Raw genomic sequence first — 20,847 nt, forward strand, 5'->3', positions numbered from 1 at the left:
CCCTAAAATTCAACAGAAGAAAAAAATAAAGCAATAATTCCCTTTTTAATTCAAAAAACACCCTGTTTCTGGCCCAAATATGGTAAAATTGCAACATTTTGAGCACTTCCCATGCACTGGCCCCCACAATATAGCAAAACACACCTCATTTGGGACTAAAATGGTCTTAAATTGAACATTTTTTGCTTGCTTCGCACACGAAAAAAAGTCCCAGTAAATTTTAATGCTTCCACTGCCATTATGCATAATATCTTTGCCAAAGAAACATGGTAGCATAAAAATTTATACTGGATGTGGCTTCCAAATTGGTTTACTAGTCTCAGCCAAAATAAGATGGATATGTTGCAGACCCGGGGCTGCAAAACAACAACAGGTATTTATATAATTATTTAATTTGCCTTGTCTATAGAAATGATATTGATATTCTACCTTCTGCAGGTGGTTTATGCCATTGAGATGAGGCCAATTAATCTAGAAAATATTATATAATGCATTGTAAGATCGGCATGCATACTCAGTTGTAGCATCAGTATTCTTTTTTTTTCTGGGGACATGGAGGGAGAGTGAACCTGGGGGGGGGGGGAATCGCTGTAAGTATGACAGGTTTTGCCCAAAATAAAAGAATTTTTTATAATTTTTTATTTATTTGAACTTTATGATAAACAGGAGATAATATGATGGAATTGTTTTGAAATCTAGTGTTTTTATTTATATGCAGGTTATGGTGTATGCCGTAGCCTTAACAATGTTAATAACATATTGGTGTTGTTGGGGTAAACATGTTTCTTTTTCTCTAAAAATATTGAATCTGTTGACAACGAGTGAAATTAATTATATTTTGATCTGTGTCATGTTGAATACTTAAAGACTTGCATCAAGTTTTTGAATTTCATTACTGGTTCTGTTTAGAAAAAACATACAAATGTTTTGCCCCTTTTATCCTTCAAATATTAACAAAATATTCAAATTAAACTGTAATCCCAGTTTACGCCAGTTCGATTAAACTTCAAGGGTTACTCTCAAGTGTTTTTAGAAAATCACATCTACCTCCGTATTTCGTAGCCTTGAAGATGAAGTGGTGTATTATTTTGGAATCGAGAACACGTAAACAGTTTAATTCAAGGAAGCAATCAGGAAATGGTTGAGAGGCACAAAGAGCAGATAATCAATCTTATTTTATTCAATCCTCAATTATCTATTGTCAACTTCTATATATTTATTTATTTATTCAGCATTCAACTGGACTACTACCATAATTACTAAGTTTCAGTTATAAATTTACACATGCATGATATTTTTCTATTCAAGTAATGGTCATGAGACACATACTCATTCAAAAAATAATAGATGGCAAGTGCGTTGAGTCAGGTTGTGTTGGGTATTTTATTATGTGTTGAGATTATAGTGTTTAGTGGCAGTATTATGTATCTTCCCGATTCTCTGAATTAAACTGAATATCATGAAGCAAAAACAATCACAGAAAAACACTGAATGACACTTGAACATGTTATACCCATTTTGTCCATAGCAAAACAGTGTGAATAAATTGCCTTTCAATCCAAATGAATAAAATGTAGCTTTTCCAATTTTCAGAAAGTGAGTAGTTGTGCCATGTTGTTGGATATTCCTCCTTTCAATAGGAGTGCCTCCGAAGAGTAGATTTATGTTCAACAGGTAAACTTATTCATAGTCACTAAATAGTTCGCTTCACGGCAGGTTCGTTTTGCATACCTGCATACTGCATATTTCTAGAGTTTCTTAGTGGCGAGTTGTAAGCATCAATTGTTGCAAGATTGGGCATATATCGTAAACAAAATATAAACACATATGATATAAACACTTTTGTTTGACCGCAGACATCTTAGAATTTGCAAGAGATGCTATAGATTAGATTGGATGACTGTGCAATGCTCGAACTCTGTGTTATGAGTATGAATTAATTTTCTAGGTGTCTGCATCTCAATTTGGAAAAACATTCAGTCTTAAATGATTCAGTCAGCATCACCTTAACATAAACTATTTCATTTAGCACATGGCTGTTCTGTTCTTGCCTTCTTGACAAATATTCTCCAAAACAAAATACACATTGTTTATGTCAATTATGAGTGTAGATTTGTGACATCATATCCCATAATGCCTATCTTTGGATGGTCTATGCTTATACCCCGGTACTACAGTAAGGTGGAATGTCCCACTGAATGATGGGACATAATATGAAATCCAGATTTTTGAGCTATGACCTGACACCATAAAGACATCTAAAATAAAAATCCCTTTAAAAGGGAACACCCAGGCCGTGGAGGTCACATGACTGCACAACCCCGGACTGCCCCACCTTAGCTCCACATAGCTGCAAAGAGGTAGGCAGTGTATGCAGTAAGCCTATATAAAACACAGGTCTTCTGATCAGTCAAGAAGGTGGTGATTCAACCAAAGAACTAGTACTCCACAACTGAGCTATATAATTGCTGAATAGGCCTAAGTATATGAACTACCTGTATGCTACAGTACTAGCCATACTGGTACTACATGTTGCCCTCTGACTGCAGTCAGAGAACATCAGTCCCCATTATGCCAATATGTTTGTATATGTATATATATGAATGCATGTAGTGTTACTATGCTATAGAACATTTGGCTCAGAGGTCACAGCTAGGATATCAATTTAAAGTAAATGATTTGGTACATGAAGATCAATCAAAACTAATTATGAACTTGTGATGGCCAGATTTAGTGACCTTCTCTGTCAAACATTGCACAGATTCTCATGTTGAGTATCTGTGATTTTTGTGAGTGAGAATGTTTCACTGGCAAATGCTTAATCAATACTTAATTATTTTGATAAAAGTAGGCCTATATCAAACAGTCTAAGTGGAATAACTTGCATGATGGGAGCAGGAGGATTTTTTACAATTAATTTAGTGTCCGATTATAATAGGTTCCTTCTAATGGTTCCTTCTAATTCAGTCTGTGATGAGAACAACAATGCAATTCAAATCACAGATGTTTAAGAAGTGTGACCTCAGACCAGCCAGCCAGCTAGCCAAGTTCATGAATTAGTGGCCATGGCCATTCACCGGTCAACTTTCATATTGCAACATCATCCCTTAAATAACTTCATAGGCTACAGAACAGCTGTAGGAATAATTGTCATGGGGACTTGAATGAGGTTAATATTCCACCCATTCCCTGGGTAAAGTCAAGCTCTACTGAATATAGTTTTATGAATTTTGTCATGGGGAGTGAGGTTAGTTTTTTAGTAGCCTGCAGATCCATTAGATACTCTGCATTATCCTGTAAAATAATTTTAATGAGGACGAAGCAAATTCATTTGGCTACTTCGTTTCAAAATAGCCAATTTGGGTTCAAAGGACAAGGTCTAAACTGAATGTAATATCACCCAGGGCTGAAGCCTGGGTGAAAAAACATGCCAATATTGGAAATAGTTTGAGTTCAAAATATATAACCTGAACCCTAACATTTGGTGAAGCGGCATTGGGGGGAGGGGTATAATTTAAACTTAGTATCATAGGCCTAGGGGGACACGGGGACGAGGTATGGTAATTTTATACATGGATGAGTGTTCATGAACTGATGAGGTAGGGTTTTTTTCCTTTAATGTAAAATTTGCATTGTTAGTAGTTTCAATATTTTCCTAATCTTTAGGAAAGTCCTTCAGTAGGAATGTCCCTTTTCTTTTCTCTTCTAAAACATTATTAGGGTTAAACCCCTTAGAAAAGACTTGGAAGTGATTCTTGTTACTTTAATATTAATAAACTTATTTAGGTCTATGTATGAAGTTTTCCTATAAAAGCATTCCAAAATATTTGAAAAATCTAATCTGACAAATCTCAGAAATTGAGGAGGGAGGGTACGAGCCCCAAAACATTGATTTTTTTCGGCCCAAAATGGTGCCATGCAATTCATAAAAGTAAACATTTGATAAAGGTGAGGCTGCCTCTTTTTGTTATTCAATTCTAATGGGGCTCATCAGTAAAGTTACTTCCTGTTTTATAAATGATACAATACATTGCTTGTTTGCAATGATACAATTTAATACAAAAACGAAATGGTAGATAAACCATACACATGTGGTTAGAGGAAAGTTTGGATAAAGATTAATGATCATCCCTTGGGGAGGTCCAGTGAAACTGTTAAGGTGACAGTGCATCTACTACATATCTTGGGTTCTTTTTTCCCCAATTTATATTATTGAAATTAAAACATAACACTCATTAACCTATCAAAATGAAAAATATCATGAAATTAAACTGAAGTGCATACACACCCATCCACCTCTCTCCATACGCGCCACCACCTCAAAGTTCGCACCAACATCACCAAAACATGCTCTCCAAATAATGTAGCTTTAATATACTCGCCACTAAGAAACTCTAAAAATATGCAGTATGCAGGTATGCAAAACGAACCTGCCGTTTCACTTCATGAATACTAGTCACTAAATAGTTCACTTCATGAATACTTATCACAGTTATCACTAGTTTGCACCCCCCCCCCCCCACACACACACACAAAATTTAGTAAGAGGGTCGGGTATGAGTAAACAGGAGCGATCAGCTGATCACTAATAAAAAAACCTTTAAAAGGGTTAAGCAGCGTCAAGGGATTATCTTTGAAATGTTGGAAACTGTAACGAGTTTGGGGGGAGATTGACTTAATGAGGTATACAACCAAAGCAGTAACGTGTTGACATGAATGTTAAGTTTGTTAAGATTGGTTTAATTACGTTCACTGTAAATCCAAGTGTTTAGGGATTCTGTAACACTTTTTAAACACTGCAAGGTATTTAATTTTTCATTTACACAGTAAAGGTATAGGACACCTAACACCAAAGTAAACAAAGTAAACACATAACACAGAGTAAACACAGAGTATTTAGATTCTAAACATTCAAAGTCTTTCTACATCATTTACTTCTATGATATTCCTCTTTTTCGTCTCCTAATTTCTAACTATTTTAGTAATTATGTAGACTAACTGTACAGATCAATCACATTGTACAATTGAGATTCATCTAAAGAGCAAAACAACCTTTTAATTTTTCTTGCATCTTTTCAGGAGGAAAATACTTGGAAAAAATTAAAAGGTTGTTTTGCTTTTTAGATCTACTTTATAGACTAATGAGTGATTCAGTTTTCTTATTGTAAAGACATTAAGCACATCCTGTTTTAAAGGACTAGGCGGATAATACAACAAATAATACCGCCATGCTCATTATCATCTAAGCAAATTAGATTTTGTGTCTTATCTTCCCAAGGACCAAACTGTAGAGCTGTACTGTTGTGTACATGTTTGTGGTTGCCATGGTGACCTATAAATAGAAAGCGCTGTGTGTAAAGGCTAGTCCCATTCATAAAAAACAAAAGTACAAGTATGGATAGATAGATGTCAATACAGTCAATGTTTTTGGCTTAAATGTTTAATGTATTTTGTCAACCTTTTTCAAATTACTTAAAATTAAATTGTATAAGTTTGATAGAAATGAATTGAAATTAGGCCAATGGAACTCGATTATTAGTTTCCGATTGGATGTTTGAAAAAAAGGACGAGGTCGCTATTTCATTATTCATTATTTGGTCTCTTTTCATTATCCATTATGTCAACAAAATCAATGATTTTATGAACAGCTTTCTCTAAATTTAGGTACCCCACCAAAGTATATATTGTTGATGAAAGACCATTTCAAAACAGTTAATGCTTTGATCATCATTACAGACATTTTGCAACAAATTGAGAAAAGATTTGAATTTGTTTTTATTAAAATGAAAGAAATTTGCAATTTTTGTAATCACTAGAAACATGATGAGGTTATCCGTAAATTTCCATTATTTACCACATCCTCTACCCCTACAACTAAGAAAACTGCTGATTATGATCAGCAGGGGATGTCAGACATTTTGAGAGTTTCAATTTTGATTATTTCCATCTTGATTTTCAGATAATTGACTTTTTTATAAAAATAATGAAAGTTTTGGTCAAATCGAAAAGGTGATGCGGGCGGTCAATAGGAAACTAACAATCGAGTTCCATTAGCCTTATTATAATTGAAAGTATAATTAATATGTACCAGTACTTTGCAGGTTTTTTCCAACATTAATTTGAGATAAGTGTCACAATTTTGTTTATTTATTGATATGTTTTTGTTCTTTCTTTCTCTCTAATGTACACAAGAGGGAGTGTGCAAATTTTCTAATACATGTACCTGTTTTGTGGTTCTCCATGTTCATTTTCCCAAATGTTTATGCAAAAGCACAAAAGATAGCATATTCTGCATGTTCATATTTCGATAAAAAAAAAAATTGTTTTCAGTCTTCACACTTAATTCATTATTTTGAATTATAGAAACATAATAAAATCTTGAAACCCCTTCAAAATAACATCCACTCTTGCATTTGGGTCAGTCCATGTCAAAACAGACTGAGTGTACACCCACCCTCTTGGATTATGATCTCCTTTGGCTCAGGGGTACCTTTCATGGACCCCTAGGTGAGGTCACAAGGAAAAAATTCAAATTCAATTTCGTTTCCGAATGGCGGGCCATCAAAGTTTGGCGACCTTGACCAAAATTGGGAATTTAAGGTGTCCAAATGACAAAGCGCTCTCTTTGAGAGGCATTTTCTTCTTAATTAAATCAGTTGTGACCCTCTTTTTGAATGTGGTCACTCACTGGCTGTGTCTGAAATGTCTAATGCCAAAAAGATTGATTTGAATTTAGTTGGGATTTCAGAGGGGGGCAAAATCAGCACTTCATACTGTTCAATCAAATTATCTTAGATATTGAAGGACCCATGATAATGCCACAGTGCACTTATAGGTCCTAATTATGTTCAGAATGGATTAACCATGTGCCAATGTCTATGAGCAATTCAAAAAAGAGAAATTTCTAGACCCCTACAGAATTTTAGGCCCCCTAAAGTGGTTCAGCCACAAATGGCGCTTAAAATCGGCAAATTTTGACACCTAATAACTTTAGGTGTACACCAGATATGAATTTCTAGTATTTTGCATCTGAAAGAATGTAGTCTTATGTTACTAGGAACATAAGATTTGTTTGTATTTTTTGTGTTTTGATACTTTCAAAAAGGTCGTTGACCTATGAACATTTTTCGTCATAGCGCCCTCCTGAAAGGTCTGACACATAACAAACTATACATTGTTGGAATCCTCATGACCATACGAGTAATTTGATATATTACTTGACATAATTGGGAGCATTCTGAAAATTTGACCCCCATAACCTGTACTTTGCATGTGCATCGTTGCCAGGAAGTGCATTTTTGACCCCTTAAAAATCCATACAGAGGATTAGAAAGTAGTTTTTCTTATTACTTGACTCAAGAGCAACTTGAAATATCAGGATAAATAATACAAATGGCTATAAAGTGATCAAAAATAAAATAAAAAATCATACAAAATTGGCATTTTGTACCGTATCCTGTATGCATGGTATGTTAGGCAAAAATGACTATTTTTGAAAGCGTCAACTTAATACTAAAACACAAAAATACAAAACAAATCTTATGTTCCTAGTAACATTAAACTACATTCTTTCAGATGCAAAAGACTAGAAATTCATATCTGGTGTACACCTAAAGTTATTAGGGGTCAAAATTTGCCGACTTTAAGTGCCATTTGTGGCTGAACCACTTTAGGGGTGGCCTAAAATTCTGTAGGGGTCTAGAAATTTCTCTTTTTTTGAATTGCTCATAGACATTGGCATATGGTTAATCCATTCTGAACATAATTAGGACCTATAAGTGCACTGTGACATTATCATGGGTCCTTCAAAATCAAGATAATTTGATTGAACAGTACGCAGTGCTGATTCTAACCCCCTCTGAAATCCCAACGAAATTCCGAAATCTATCTTTTTTGGCATTAGGTATTTCAGACACAGCCAGTGAGTGACCACATTCAAAAAGAGGATCACAACTGATTAAATTAAGAAGAAAGTGCCCCTCAAAGAGAGCACTTTGTCATTTGGACCCTTAAATTCACAATTTTGGTCGAGGTCGCCAAACTTTGATTGCCCGCCATTCGCAAAGCGAAATGGAATTTGAATTTTTTCTTGTGACCTCACCTAGGGATCCATGAAAGGTACCCCTGAGCCAAAGGAGAGCAAAATCCAAGAGGGTGGGTGTACACTCAATCTGTTTCGACATGGACTGACCCATTTGGATAATACATTTGAAATTTTGTTTGAAAATGAAATAACATATGTGTACATCCATATCAAAACGATGCACTTGTCGGCTGCAACATTTGTCTCATTTCACATAATAGCTAGGAATTAATACCAGACTCACCACAAGTGTAGGTCACTTCAAATCATCCCAAAGTAACATGGTTTAGAAATGTTCTCTGTAATTTTTAAACCATATGACTTGGGATGATTTGAAGTAACCTACACTTGAGATGAGTCTGGTATTCATTCTCAGCTATTATGTGAAATGAGACACATGTAGCAGCCGACAAGTGCATCGTTTTGATATGGATGTACACATATACATCTGGAAAAAATAAACTTTTGCATTTGGAACAATGGACTTCCAGAATAATGAACAGGAATCTACAAAATGGCCAAGTTGTGGTCTTGATCACTACATGCCTTCAACCTAGTCCGACGTGTAGGACCTTTTTTTTCTAAGTTACCAGACTATACACATTTCACACTATGATCACTATCTCACATGGCGCAAGAAAGACGAATCGCGAAAGTCCAGTGACCGCGCCGCCCATTTTTTTCAGGAGGGGCGGTTAGTGGATTTTTGTGGTTAATCTTTCTTGAGCGATCAGAGTTAGAGTAGCCTATTCTTTAATGTTTATAGGGGGGAAACACCTTCCAGATGACTCCTGCAACCTCCTGAAAGATAACATAGAAGGGTCATTCTTCGGTAAGGTGCACGTTTGAAGGTTTGGAAAATAGACATTTCAAAATGATTTTTCTGTTAATTTTTTTACAGATTAAGAGAGAGACATGTCTCCAGTGTAGTAAAAAAGTGTTTGGCTCAATCTTTATTAGCAGCTTGATGTAATTTTTTGGCTTTTCTGCAGCTAATGTCATCTCCATCACCGTCGTCATCTCCGTCACAATTGCAATGAAGTTCAACTGATACCAAAAATGTGTCACACATTGAACATTTGTTTTTTACCTACAGAGGAAGGGAGTATAACCAAGATTATGCAACATATCATTACATTTCCATTTGACCAGTTTTAAGGTCAAAGCAAGGCATTATCTGTAGAGTGACGGAGATGATGTCAAGGAATGGAAATTCTGCTGTATCATCTCCGTCACGTGACGGAAATTATTCTCTTATAGTGAAAATCACCCCTAAACGTCATATCCATCACAAAATTGTGACGGATATGATGGTGATGGTATATTACGAAATTAACAAACTTACGACCCTAGTGGTACAACTATAACATACACATGGTCATTAAAAGAGGTGAATAGAAATAAACGCAACTGTTGTAATTTTGAAAAAAGTAAAATAAATAATGCGAACATTTTAGGTATCAGAAGCGTTCGGAGATGATGATTAATAAAGGTACCCACCTGTATGAGTGAAGAAATGGTTATAGTTTGGATGAATTTATTGCGCCAACATGAGGAAAAAATGTCTAAATAAATTTACTGCATATTGACTTGTGCTCTCTAGGTCAAATAAATGACCTTACAAAATTAGTATTTTTCTCCAGGAGCTTCTAAATTTTCGTGACGGTAGATTACGCAGACATAGGGACAGGAAATTTTAGACATATAGGGTGAAATTATTTTTACTTCTGGCTATGAAAGATGTGTTACAATAACTTTTTCTACAATATACAATAAATAACTTGTCATTCCCGGTGTTTTTACAATGCTGAAGTTATCCACGAAAAGATATCAGCATCAAAAATTTTGATGGCCCCGATCGGGACATGGGGTTTTGGGGGTTGTGACACCCTGTATAAGCAATTTTCTCGAAAATAAGAACTTCTTTTAATATTTTGATGTTTTGAGATATAAAAGGAACATCAATACTAAACAACTGCAAAAAATAAAATTCGAAATCATGTTTCGTATTTTAGTTATGACTCCTGAAAGTGGAGGGACTGCAATCGTGCACCTTACCGAAGAATGACCCAGAAATTACCATACACTTATAAAACACACAGATACAAATATATTTTATTTTGAACTTTATGAAGAATGTTTATTATTGCAGCAGCAGCAAACATGATATGGTTGGTCACAATTCTGTACAAAGGCGAAACAAACAACAAGTCAACGTACATGGTAATCTACATGTAGAAGTAGCCACTATCAATATATTGATTAATTGCTTTCAAACAGATTTTGATGCTAAAAACATCAAGCAACTGCCTAATATGATACAAAATAAACGTAGCATTTGAAGAACCAAGCAAAGGGCTCTCCAACAATACAGAATTTAAGCAAAAACTACACCCTGACTCACTCCGTGAATTCATCCGGGGATTCAATCCGCAGATTCACTATAAATTCAGACAGATACTGTCCATAAATTAATAAAGGCACAAAAGTGAAATTGCCAAAACCAAAATTGATCCATATATTTCAGAGATTTTGGTTAAACATTTTTTTAATGCTACAATTTCTGAATAAATGAAGAACAGATATCCAGCAATAAACTGGAAAAAAAATCTGGACAATATTCACAACATATACTTGTAGGGGTAAGATTTGAATGATCAATCTATCGGTATGATATTTGATGGAATGCTTAATTTTGCTCTTTTGGAAGATCAGGTTGGGCTTGAACATAACTATCGAGTTTGCGTTCCAGGAGAACATTTTGATAATAAAGGTATGTAATTGTAATTGGTTTAAAGTCCATCTGGCTTCCTCGAGAGAGAGTGATGTCAGTACTTCTTAGGATGTACTGCCTTTGATCATGCATAAACATGCCAGTTCTCTGAATGTCACTCATTTAAGGAAGCCAAATGGACTATAAGGCAAAAGAAAAAAGATAGTTTGCTTGTCCTCCACAACTTTTCCAGAATTGGGTCAGCCGGTCAGGATTTTTTTTTCTTTTAAAGGTCATAGCCAAAACATGACTGTATGCCTTAAATATAATAAATAGCCCAAATAGTTGTGAATTGGGATATTTCTACCACTTCATTTGTGTTTTTAAAACAGTTTAGAAGTGTAGAAACTGTAAAAAACAACTTTTCAGGATGTCAAAAATGTTGTAAGAAAAAAAAACTTTTTCTGGAATTTCCAAAATTAGGGTCGGTATTCATTTGTAGAGTAAAACAAAAAAAACTTTTTTCCAGATTTTCCAGATTAGTGTTGGCCAGTGGAGGACAAGCAAACAATCTTTTTATTTTTGGCCTAATGATTGAAAACAACACAGAACTTTATATATTCAAGTTGCAGAATATTATACATAATTTGACGTAAATTTCAAGAAATCTAAACAAAGCAATCTCACACCTTTAATATTCACACAGTATCCGCACACTTTTTGCACACTTGTCATCCATAAATATTTAGTTTGATTTTTTCAACAATAAGCAGTAAGCTACCTACATGGATCCATGGTATCAAACAAAATCACCTCAAAATGCACAATTTGACAACTAGAAAAGAAAAGATCTGCTTTGTTACAAGATACAAAACATTAAGACAAAACAGTCTTGCACCAGGCAAGAACAAGATTGTTTTTGATTTTCAATTTTTTCAGAAACATAAATTGGTATGAAGATTGACGAAGAGGATTTTAATGACCTCTTGTGACAACACAGCAAACGTTGTAAGGACCAGCCTTGTATTCTATATAAAGAAAATGCAATACAATAATAAACTCACTAGGTTTTTGGTTGGTTTTTATAGTTTTTGGCTGCAGGGAAACAGACAAATCATGATTATAATTAAAAGGTATTCGCTAATTGCCAGGTCGTCAAGTTTCGACCAATCAAAGATCTGCTTGTTTGCATTGTGATTTAACTGACTTAATAAAGCAGATTTTTATCAAATATGAAGCCTTGTAATCCAAGCAATAAAAAACAATCTACATGTAGGCAGATTTTTTGTTTTGACATTTTTCTTCCCAAGTAATGAAAAGAAATTTATTTTCATTTTACACAAAAAAGAAATTGTCATGCCTTTGTGTGATATGATATCGACTGCAACATTGTATTGGTACATGAGAAACACTGTCATGTCAGTTTTTCCATTTGTACATTGTGGATGTACATAAAGTCATACAAAATTAATGTTTTGGTTCTTGTCCCTACCCTATCATTTTCTGAATTTGGTCCATATTTTTTTTCTTTTTCAAATATAACTTTTGATTTTAAAGCTCCAGAAATTCATTATTGGTGATGAAAAAGTCAATTAAACAATGTGATTCTGTTAAGAGAAGTTTTTAAAGTTGTCTACCCCTCAGATGCTTCAAATGAATAATGCATCATTTCCCAAAAATGAAGTTTGGTCTATGGGTGAAACAAGATTACAACAGCTAGCAATATCAATAAATTACTTTGCATTGCAAACAAAACTAAATAATCCTGCTGTTATCAATTCCTCTGGAGGAGAACCAAATAATCAATTTTATGCGGACTAAATTGATTTATGTTTTGACTTTTTCATGAGATACAGACAGATTTGTATATGTAAACATGATTTATATTTTTTCCTTATTAGCAATCAATCTACATTGATAATGTGGATACCACAATTTACATGATTATATTATTTCATAGACAAAAAATCCAAAAAAATATACAGACCATTCACCAATAAACAAAGACCTGTGCTTTGAATGCAATGAGAATTTTATATTTATGAGGGCATATGACATGTGTCCAACCACAGATCCTGGGTCCTGGTCCAACAAACCACACACATATTCAAGGTGTCTTTAGGCCTACAGCTCTATGGTGCTCAAGTTTACGCGATCAAGACTGTGCTTCTGAAAAATATGTAGTGGCTGCGCCAGGATTTTTTTTTTTTGTGAGGGGGCCATTGGGGGAAAGTGAATTTCAATCGTGGGGGGGCAAAATCAACCAATTTTGCTCAAATTTGCTTTGCTGCAAAAAGTGGAAATTTTCGTAATTTTGGGTTGAAACTGGGGGAAATATACCCCCCTGGTGCCACAACTGAAAATGTGTGGCAACAGGCGCTGTATGGGTGTAGCATTTTTGTACACGCCCTTCATGGAACAATTGGCTGTCATTAACAAATGATGCTGGACTTTGCCTATTAGTGAATGTCTCTGTATTATATGAAGTCTATGATTGTTATAGTTTCATTTTTGGGAAATTGATTTTACATAATTCACAATGATAATTTCAACCACGCTCTATATTGCAGTTTCTCTATTTCTCTCCATGATAAAATATAATATTTTCTCTCCAATCTACAACAATGATTTTAAGTATCCATAATAATCTTCACAAAATATATATATATTTGCATAAATTTGAATTTCGCAGTGTCATGATTTCTCCATCTGATAATCATCATCATGCTAACAGATTGTTTTCCCATGGCATCCCTGCTGCTGGCATACTTGTAAAATCAAACGAATCATCAATTCCAAAAGAGTCTGTCAGACCACCACGACTCTTTTCAGCCCACGGGTGAGCCTGTTGGTCATGTAAAGAGTGTGCAGGAGACGGAGGGAAATCAAAATGTCCGAAAAGATTTTCAAAGTCTTCTTCATAATCTACATCAGGTAGTTCTAAATCTTTGAGCTGTTCTTCAAACCATATAGGTCTTGGTATTTGTGTACCATTAATGCTCAAGTCCAAGTCTATTCTCTCGGGACATAACGAACCGTCTACATCATTGACCTCAGAGTGCGGAGGACTGATGGCCAGAAGAGGAGACTCCGGTCTAGTTTCACCATCAGATTCATTCAGAATGTCCTCGGTTTTGATTTTCATTCCTTCTACTTCAATTTCAGAGTTGAAGATGGTGTTCCAAGTGTAATCATCCTTCAGGATTTGACTTGGCAGAGTACTGTCTTCCAGGAGAGGATCCTGTTTGCCGTTCAGCTGCAGATGCCGCCGCTTCTTGCCATCCAAGCCATACTCTGGCATGGAATGTTTTCTAGGGGTGGATTGTTTTCGACAATGAGGTGTTAATAAACTGTTATTATTAGCATCCTCAAAGACATCATCATAGCCATCGTCAAGAGGCTCTAACTTGATTCTCTTTGGAAAGAAGTCCATAAGAGGCGCTGTGTTGCGCCTCTTCTTGAAAATGCCATTCTCCAAGAGGTCGGCATGGGTTGGGTCTATTCTCCAGAAGCCACCTTTGCCGGGCTCGTCCTTCTTCCTAGGAACCTTCTGGAAGCACTTGTTCAATGACAGGTTGTGTCTGATAGAATTCTGCAGAAAAGACAAAATAAAAGGGACATCCATTTTTAACTTGGAAATATGGAAATATTCTTAGCACCACAGATGTGGTAGTGAACTATCAAAAAGAAATTGAAAACTTTGAAAAAAATTATGTCTATTTGCATTAATTCACAAATTAACAACATTTGTGATACAAGATCTGGTCCATGGAGGCCAAAGGAGGCATTTTTGAAAATAGAATTACTTTATTTATTTACACCTTATTAGGCTATCATAATACTGAAATGAAAACAACAAAGGTTCTTAACATACTTGGTTCTAAAGTTATGAAGTTTTATGATTTCTGATGTAGTTTATATTGTTTTTACTCCATATTTTTGCCAAGTTACAAATTACAAAATGTTTTAAATTTGCTGCTTTTGGTCTCCATGGAAAAGATCGTGTCACATAATTATATGCATTTTGTACACTACATGGTCGCAGATAACGCAGATTTTACATTCACAAACATGCACAACAACCTGAAGAAGAGTTTTTACTTTTAGCATTTCTCAAGCTTGCATGGTCATTCCTAAAGGTTGAGTAGCCTGCCCATTTTGTTTAACTGGTGTGGTCATGCATTCCTGTGGATTGTTTTAATGGTTGCCACATCACAATAGTATTTTAATCAATATGGTCATTGTCATTAAAAAGTCAAATCATTGTTGAAATTGAAAATTATTGAAAATAAATACTGTGTACAGTCTCCAGTGAAACTGATGTATTGTAGTTTAGACTCCAGGGGATCAGAATCATGTTTGAATTGAAATTGACTTGGCTATGGCTCAACTTGACACCTGTATGCTTGTATGTAGCATAATGTAGGCATATCATTATTCTCTAGACCAATCTTAATACTCCTCATTCCTCTGACTTTATGGTAAATATTAATTGAAAACTAGGAAAAAACTGGAGTGGTCATTTTGATCAACTCTCTATTATTATCAACTAACTAGTGACAAGAGGAAACAATTTAAAACCGACATAATTATATTATTTTTTTACTTAATCCTATTAGGCATTTGAATTTCATTCGCTGAGCAAAAGAGGTTACTTCATTTGTGATGCGTTTCCGTTTGCTTCCCCCAGTTTAGAATGCATGCATTTCTTCCATACAGGCATCATTTAAATTTCTACTGCATGTGCCACTCAAATTGGACAGTGCTACTTGGAAAAATAATAATATAGTTTTAAGAAATCAATATCATCATCCTGCTTCCATTGAGAGAGAAGGAAAGAAAAATGTTGACTGCAGGATTATAAGATAATAGTATTATGTTTACAAGATTGGAATGTAAAGTTAATCATGCAATGGATCAATGAATTCAAGATGTTATTGAACCTGACTGATCAACTGTTGAAGCCCGTGTTGAAGTACACTCAAATCAAATGAAGCAAATAGAGAGGGTAAAGGGAGGGGGGCGTGGGTAAGGGCAAAGAAGATGGTAAGGGGTGCGTGCATGTATGCAGATCTCACATTTTCTAACCAGCCCTAAATGATGACCTATACCATTCAGGAACACACAAGTTTCTCCACTGGGGGTATTAAATGGCCTCCAGACTAATTTACATTACAATGGTCAGTGTGGCTGGCGAACACCCTGGGATAAATTGATCAATTTCAATTGATCAATATGTTATGCCGTCACGGATGTTTACACTTTTCTGGTCTCTGATTGGCTCAAATTACCAGATGCTTGTATCAACATGTCCCAAGAATTTTCAAAGTCATTTATTATTTAAAGCAAATTTTTCACCACAAGAGCCTTGGTGTCTAGCGGTGAGATGACTTCAAAAACTTTTATTTGAAATCAATGTGTGATTTGCTGGTTAAATTCCTGCAGATTAATACAATTTGTTATGTTATTGTTGATGTTATGATATGAAATACTAAATTATTATAGATGGATACTAAATAAAATATCATTGTGTTCAATTAAATTATCAAGTTTTTATCTGTCACATGTCTGTTAAAATAATAAATTACTTTGCAAAATAGGTAAATAATCTGTTTTATTATAACTTAAAATATAAACTGTGTCATTCTTTAAAAATCTCATAAAACATGAACACATTGTCACAATGTTACCCGTAAACAATTACGGATAAGTTGATTGAACATGCATGAACTACATGTATTTGTAAGAAAATTACTAAGATATGCATTGCAACTCTAAAATTTAAAGTCATGTTTAGACCCAAAGTGACTTGCATCATAGGCCTATGCTTGCATAATGCTATAAATGTTAAGTTGCATTACGGTATGCAATTTTGCATCTTTTATATTTCCTTTAGTTCCTCAAAGAAAATCATTTCCCGTTCAACAAAAAATCATTCTAAATGCTTCTTCAACCTATAGTAAATCACAAATATATAGCTGCCTGGTATTAAACATATCATGCACTTGCATGAAACAACACTACAAATTATTTGCTGTGTACCGCTACCATCATTGCCCACAGGATATCTTCTTGTGGCAGCTATTCACTGTTTTAGCACTCTATCTTATCCCTGAACTTCCCCTTGGAGAGGAAGTCATCCTCTTTACTTTATATAGTGGGCAGGTTGATGAAACTGATCGATCATAGAAGCTTTTGTTTGACAGAAATGCCATGTCATGATTGTCATCCATACTAAAAAGGAATTTCTAGCAAAGAAATTATCCAATGCAGATAGAATGGATCATGGAATTTCATCTCCAATGCACAGCACATCCCCCCCCCCCAAATAAGAAATTGTGTGAACACATCATATTTGCAGCAGGTGCTATCTTTTAAATTGGACATAAATAGTTCAGCTTGAAATTTAAAAAAAAAGTGGTGAAAAGAGACATGTGGCAGTGGCTGCAAAGTTTATATTTTTATAAATTACAGCAAGCTGCTTAGGCCCATCTATCTGTGGCTGGGAAAAGGCCTACTTTTTAGTGTAAAAACAGCGGTAGAAATGTCCAAGAAGGGCAACTTGGAAAGAAAAATTGACAACAGGACCCATTTTCATGATAAGTAGCTCAAAATAGTCGCAAAAAATATCTTAAGGGAGGGTATTTTAAAGCGACTTTGGATTTCAGTCACTGACTTAGCTTGACTGGAAACCATTTTTACTTCTTTTGACCCAAGTTTTTAGGTGAAGGTCACTGCTACTACTAGTACTAACTCTGCTGGTGGTAGACTCACTCAGACAAGTACAACACTCCAAGTCACCCATGGGGGCCATACCAGACATGATGAAAACAACACACAACATCACTTGAGGTCACGCTTGGGTCACGGAATGAGGCCACAAAAATGCACATGTGTATTTGTATGTCTGTATCATGTGTTTAGATTCATACTTGAATTATTTCCAGAAATGTTTTCCATCAGTTTTATAGAGGTACCCATATGCATGCAGGCCTGTCTTGTGGGGAAAATTAACAAAAGGTTCACTTTTTATACAAAAGCATTCAAAAAGTCCAAAAAGGACAATTTTGGGGGGTTAAATCCACTTTGTACAGAAAAATATACAAAAAAAGTCCAGCATCTCCCCCCCCCCCTCCAGAAAACCTGGGTATGGGTATCATAATGCACAAGTGCTATTGCTACAAGCATTTTTATGAAATGTTAATAGGCAACTTATACTTGTAATTTTCTGTTAATACCCCAATACTACTAAACCATGCCTGAAAATGCAGCCTTCCTCACCAGCACATGCATATACCCTCCAGCCCGGGCTCCAGCCCTCTGCAGCTCTGTACTCACATTCCCACCCTGGGATTTCCACTCTTCACCTCCTCCAGTCCCCCTCACTCTCCCCCTCCCCCAACACACACCAATTATTTTTACAAAACAAAGCCAAAGTCATGCCTTGAAAACATCTTCATTTTCAAATTACAGGCTACAGGTACAGGTCTTATTAGCAAAGCCCTGTGGGAGTTGCCCTGATAAGGTCAGGGAGAAGGTCACTGCAAGCTTGTAAAGTTACAGGATCATGCACAAACACAGCATGATGCATTTTAAACCTTATGCTACTAATATTGCACTTCAGTGATAAAATCATGTATAATTTAATTTTCCAAATTATTTTGGATTGGTCCATGGTCAAGATTATAGGTTTCTAGGCCATAGCGCTGCAGGTGTGACTGCAGCTGCAGTCTGCATGCATTCAGGTTTATGGTTTAGGTACTGTGTCACTGTATGTCAGACATTCTGTTTTTTTACTTCTAGCAGTTTCTGTGATCACAGTAAAGTTGCATGTGTTTAGAGTCCTATACCTAGTAGAAAGGGACATCAAAATACTAATCAAAAATTTGGTGTCAAACTTTTGAAGTTGAAAGTCCTAAACCTCAAGAAAAACCAACTGATCTTACCTGCCAACTTGGATCAGCTACTTGATAATACTTGAAGTTTTCTGTTATCCACTTATAGATGGCAGACAATGTGATTTTGTTTCTCTTAGAATCCTTCATAGCCATCCATATTAACGTGGCATAGGAATAAGGTGGCTTCACATACTGGTTGTTCTTATAGTCCACCTGTTCTATACTTGAATAGGTCGGTTGCACATGATGCACTGAAGATGTCCTGACCAAAGCCTTTGCCTCCTCACATGTAGTAGGCGTTGCATTTGGTCTTGACTTATTCTGTATAGTCAAAGTCTGTGTGGAATTCCGATTCATGGGAGACAATGGTGTAGGACTGCTCGGTGGCGTTGGCTGCTGTATTCTCATGATTCTTAAATTCTGCAACCAGTTCAAACTTGTGAGACTATCATCCAGGTTGCTGGAGTCACTGGATCCATTGCTGGAGTCGCTGAGGATCTCCGGTGGGTTACGTGCCAGCCAGTTCTGCTTGAAGCGAAGGGCTGCATCTTTGGTGGTGAGAACTGGATTACGAACTGGTTTACGGTGAACACAGGTGGCGCCTGCCATGGGTTTGGATGTTGCAGCTGGTGTCGTTGGTTTGGGTGTGGTTGGTGTAACGGGTTGGGAGGTGGTGCCCACAGAGGGCGTAGTGGTGACTTCGATTGGTTTGGTTATGTTTTGTTGACTGAAAGTAAAAAAATAGTAAAAAACATTTTCAAAATTACAAATAATCATATCAATTCTTCAATTAAATTTAACCAAAAAGTATTATCTTCAACTTTTAGTTTGAGCATTAGCATCTCTGCCTACTAATTTGCACTGACTTGAGTCAATGTATATCAACACTCAAAGTAGCACATGTGCATGCACTGCCAAATCGATGTAAACAAATGTAAACAACAGGTAGGCAACCCCTAGAAAAATATTACCTTGACGGATGGACGAACATTTTCGTTATTAAACAGCAATAAAAGTTGCACAAAACAGCATACCATCAGATGCTTGAGGATTTTTCATTCATTTCCTTCAATGTTCTTCTTATAAATCACAAGATGATCGTGTAATACAAGCGTTCGCGTGATGCGACGCGGTCTCTGCATGCTGAGCGCTCACGCACGCACATCTAATCTGCAATTATGCACCTGTCACTTCCGCAATGCATGCATCTCACTTCCCAACTTCGAATTCGCAATGTATCAGGGATTTAAAAATAGTTTAAAATGATAATACTACACGTATGCATGAAAAAAAATATTATAATCATCACCAATGTCTTAAAATGATGAACACTTTTTAAAATAATACGGTTTACCATAAAAACTTGACATATTAAAAGTTTACCGGGGACCGGTTAAATCAACTTACTTGCGATTTTCCACCAAAATACAAAATGTCTTATCCTTTATTTTCTTCACCTGCAGCGTCCACACTTTGGGCTCCAGATTGATGTTGTATATGACTATTTTATAAAAAAATATGGTGATGTTTTGCTGCAATTTTATAACTTCAACAGATTGGTGACGGCATGTAAATATTGCAATACATCACAGACCAAGCGTAGGTACGCGGGAAGCTTTCACTAGCTTCGACTGTCAGCTGATACACTAATCATAACAAGATGATCGACGGAGGCAAAATACTGAATGAATGGACTGGTAGCACATAGCAACATCCAAACCGGCATAAACAACCTCGGGCTATGCGATTGGTTGACCGTCGCTAGTACGGGTGACCTCGCCATAAGAGCATCTCGATACGTCAATCGGATTGGTTGGATGACGACCGTATCAATTATCTAATCAATGGTGGTGGTATTCTGGTAGTACTCTAGTAGTACGCTGTGGATGGTGGTGTATATGCACTGCAAGAGCACATTTATTCATTCAACAGGTAGCGAGCGCATAAAATAAATAAATAAATAAATAAATTTTCCCGGGAAAAATGTTGTAGGATGGTCAAATGTAGCCTACATACACGTTTGCACACAATTATTTCTTACTGATGATATATTTTGCACTCAAATTGTGTAGGCCTAATTGATTGTCTTCTTCAAAATCATCTAGGCCTACATTGATTTTTCTTTTAATTATTTAAAAAGGAAAGGGATAAAA

At 35.7% G+C, this 20,847-nt stretch overlaps 1 protein-coding gene across 1 annotated transcript; it reads right to left on the reverse strand.

The window, feature by feature from the left end:
• Positions 1–12,906: 12,906 nt before the first annotated feature.
• On the reverse strand, positions 12,907–20,389 carry LOC140146753 (forkhead box protein J1-B-like). Its single transcript, XM_072168632.1, has 3 exons — positions 20,102–20,389; positions 18,743–19,421; positions 12,907–14,388 (listed from the first exon to the last, which is right to left on the reverse strand). Exons 2-3 carry the CDS (start codon positions 19,301–19,303, stop codon positions 13,519–13,521), a joined length of 1,431 nt encoding a protein of 476 aa, XP_072024733.1. The 5' UTR covers positions 19,304–19,421; positions 20,102–20,389; the 3' UTR covers positions 12,907–13,518.
• Positions 20,390–20,847: the final 458 nt, after the last annotated feature.

The sequence above is a fragment of the Amphiura filiformis genome, chromosome 1 (genome assembly GCF_039555335.1).
Source record: "Amphiura filiformis chromosome 1, Afil_fr2py, whole genome shotgun sequence".
Lineage (NCBI taxonomy): Eukaryota > Metazoa > Echinodermata > Ophiuroidea > Amphilepidida > Amphiuridae > Amphiura > Amphiura filiformis.

Bases quoted from the DNA above. Each gene is read 5' to 3' on its own strand.
- LOC140146753 (XM_072168632.1), bottom strand. From the start codon at position 19,303: ATGGCAGGCGCCACCTGTGTTCACCGTAAACCAGTTCGTAATCCAGTT. The intron at 14,389-18,742 runs GTAAGATCAGTT...TCTTTTCTGCAG, and splicing joins TAGCTGATCCAAGTTGGCAG to AATTCTATCAGACACAACCT.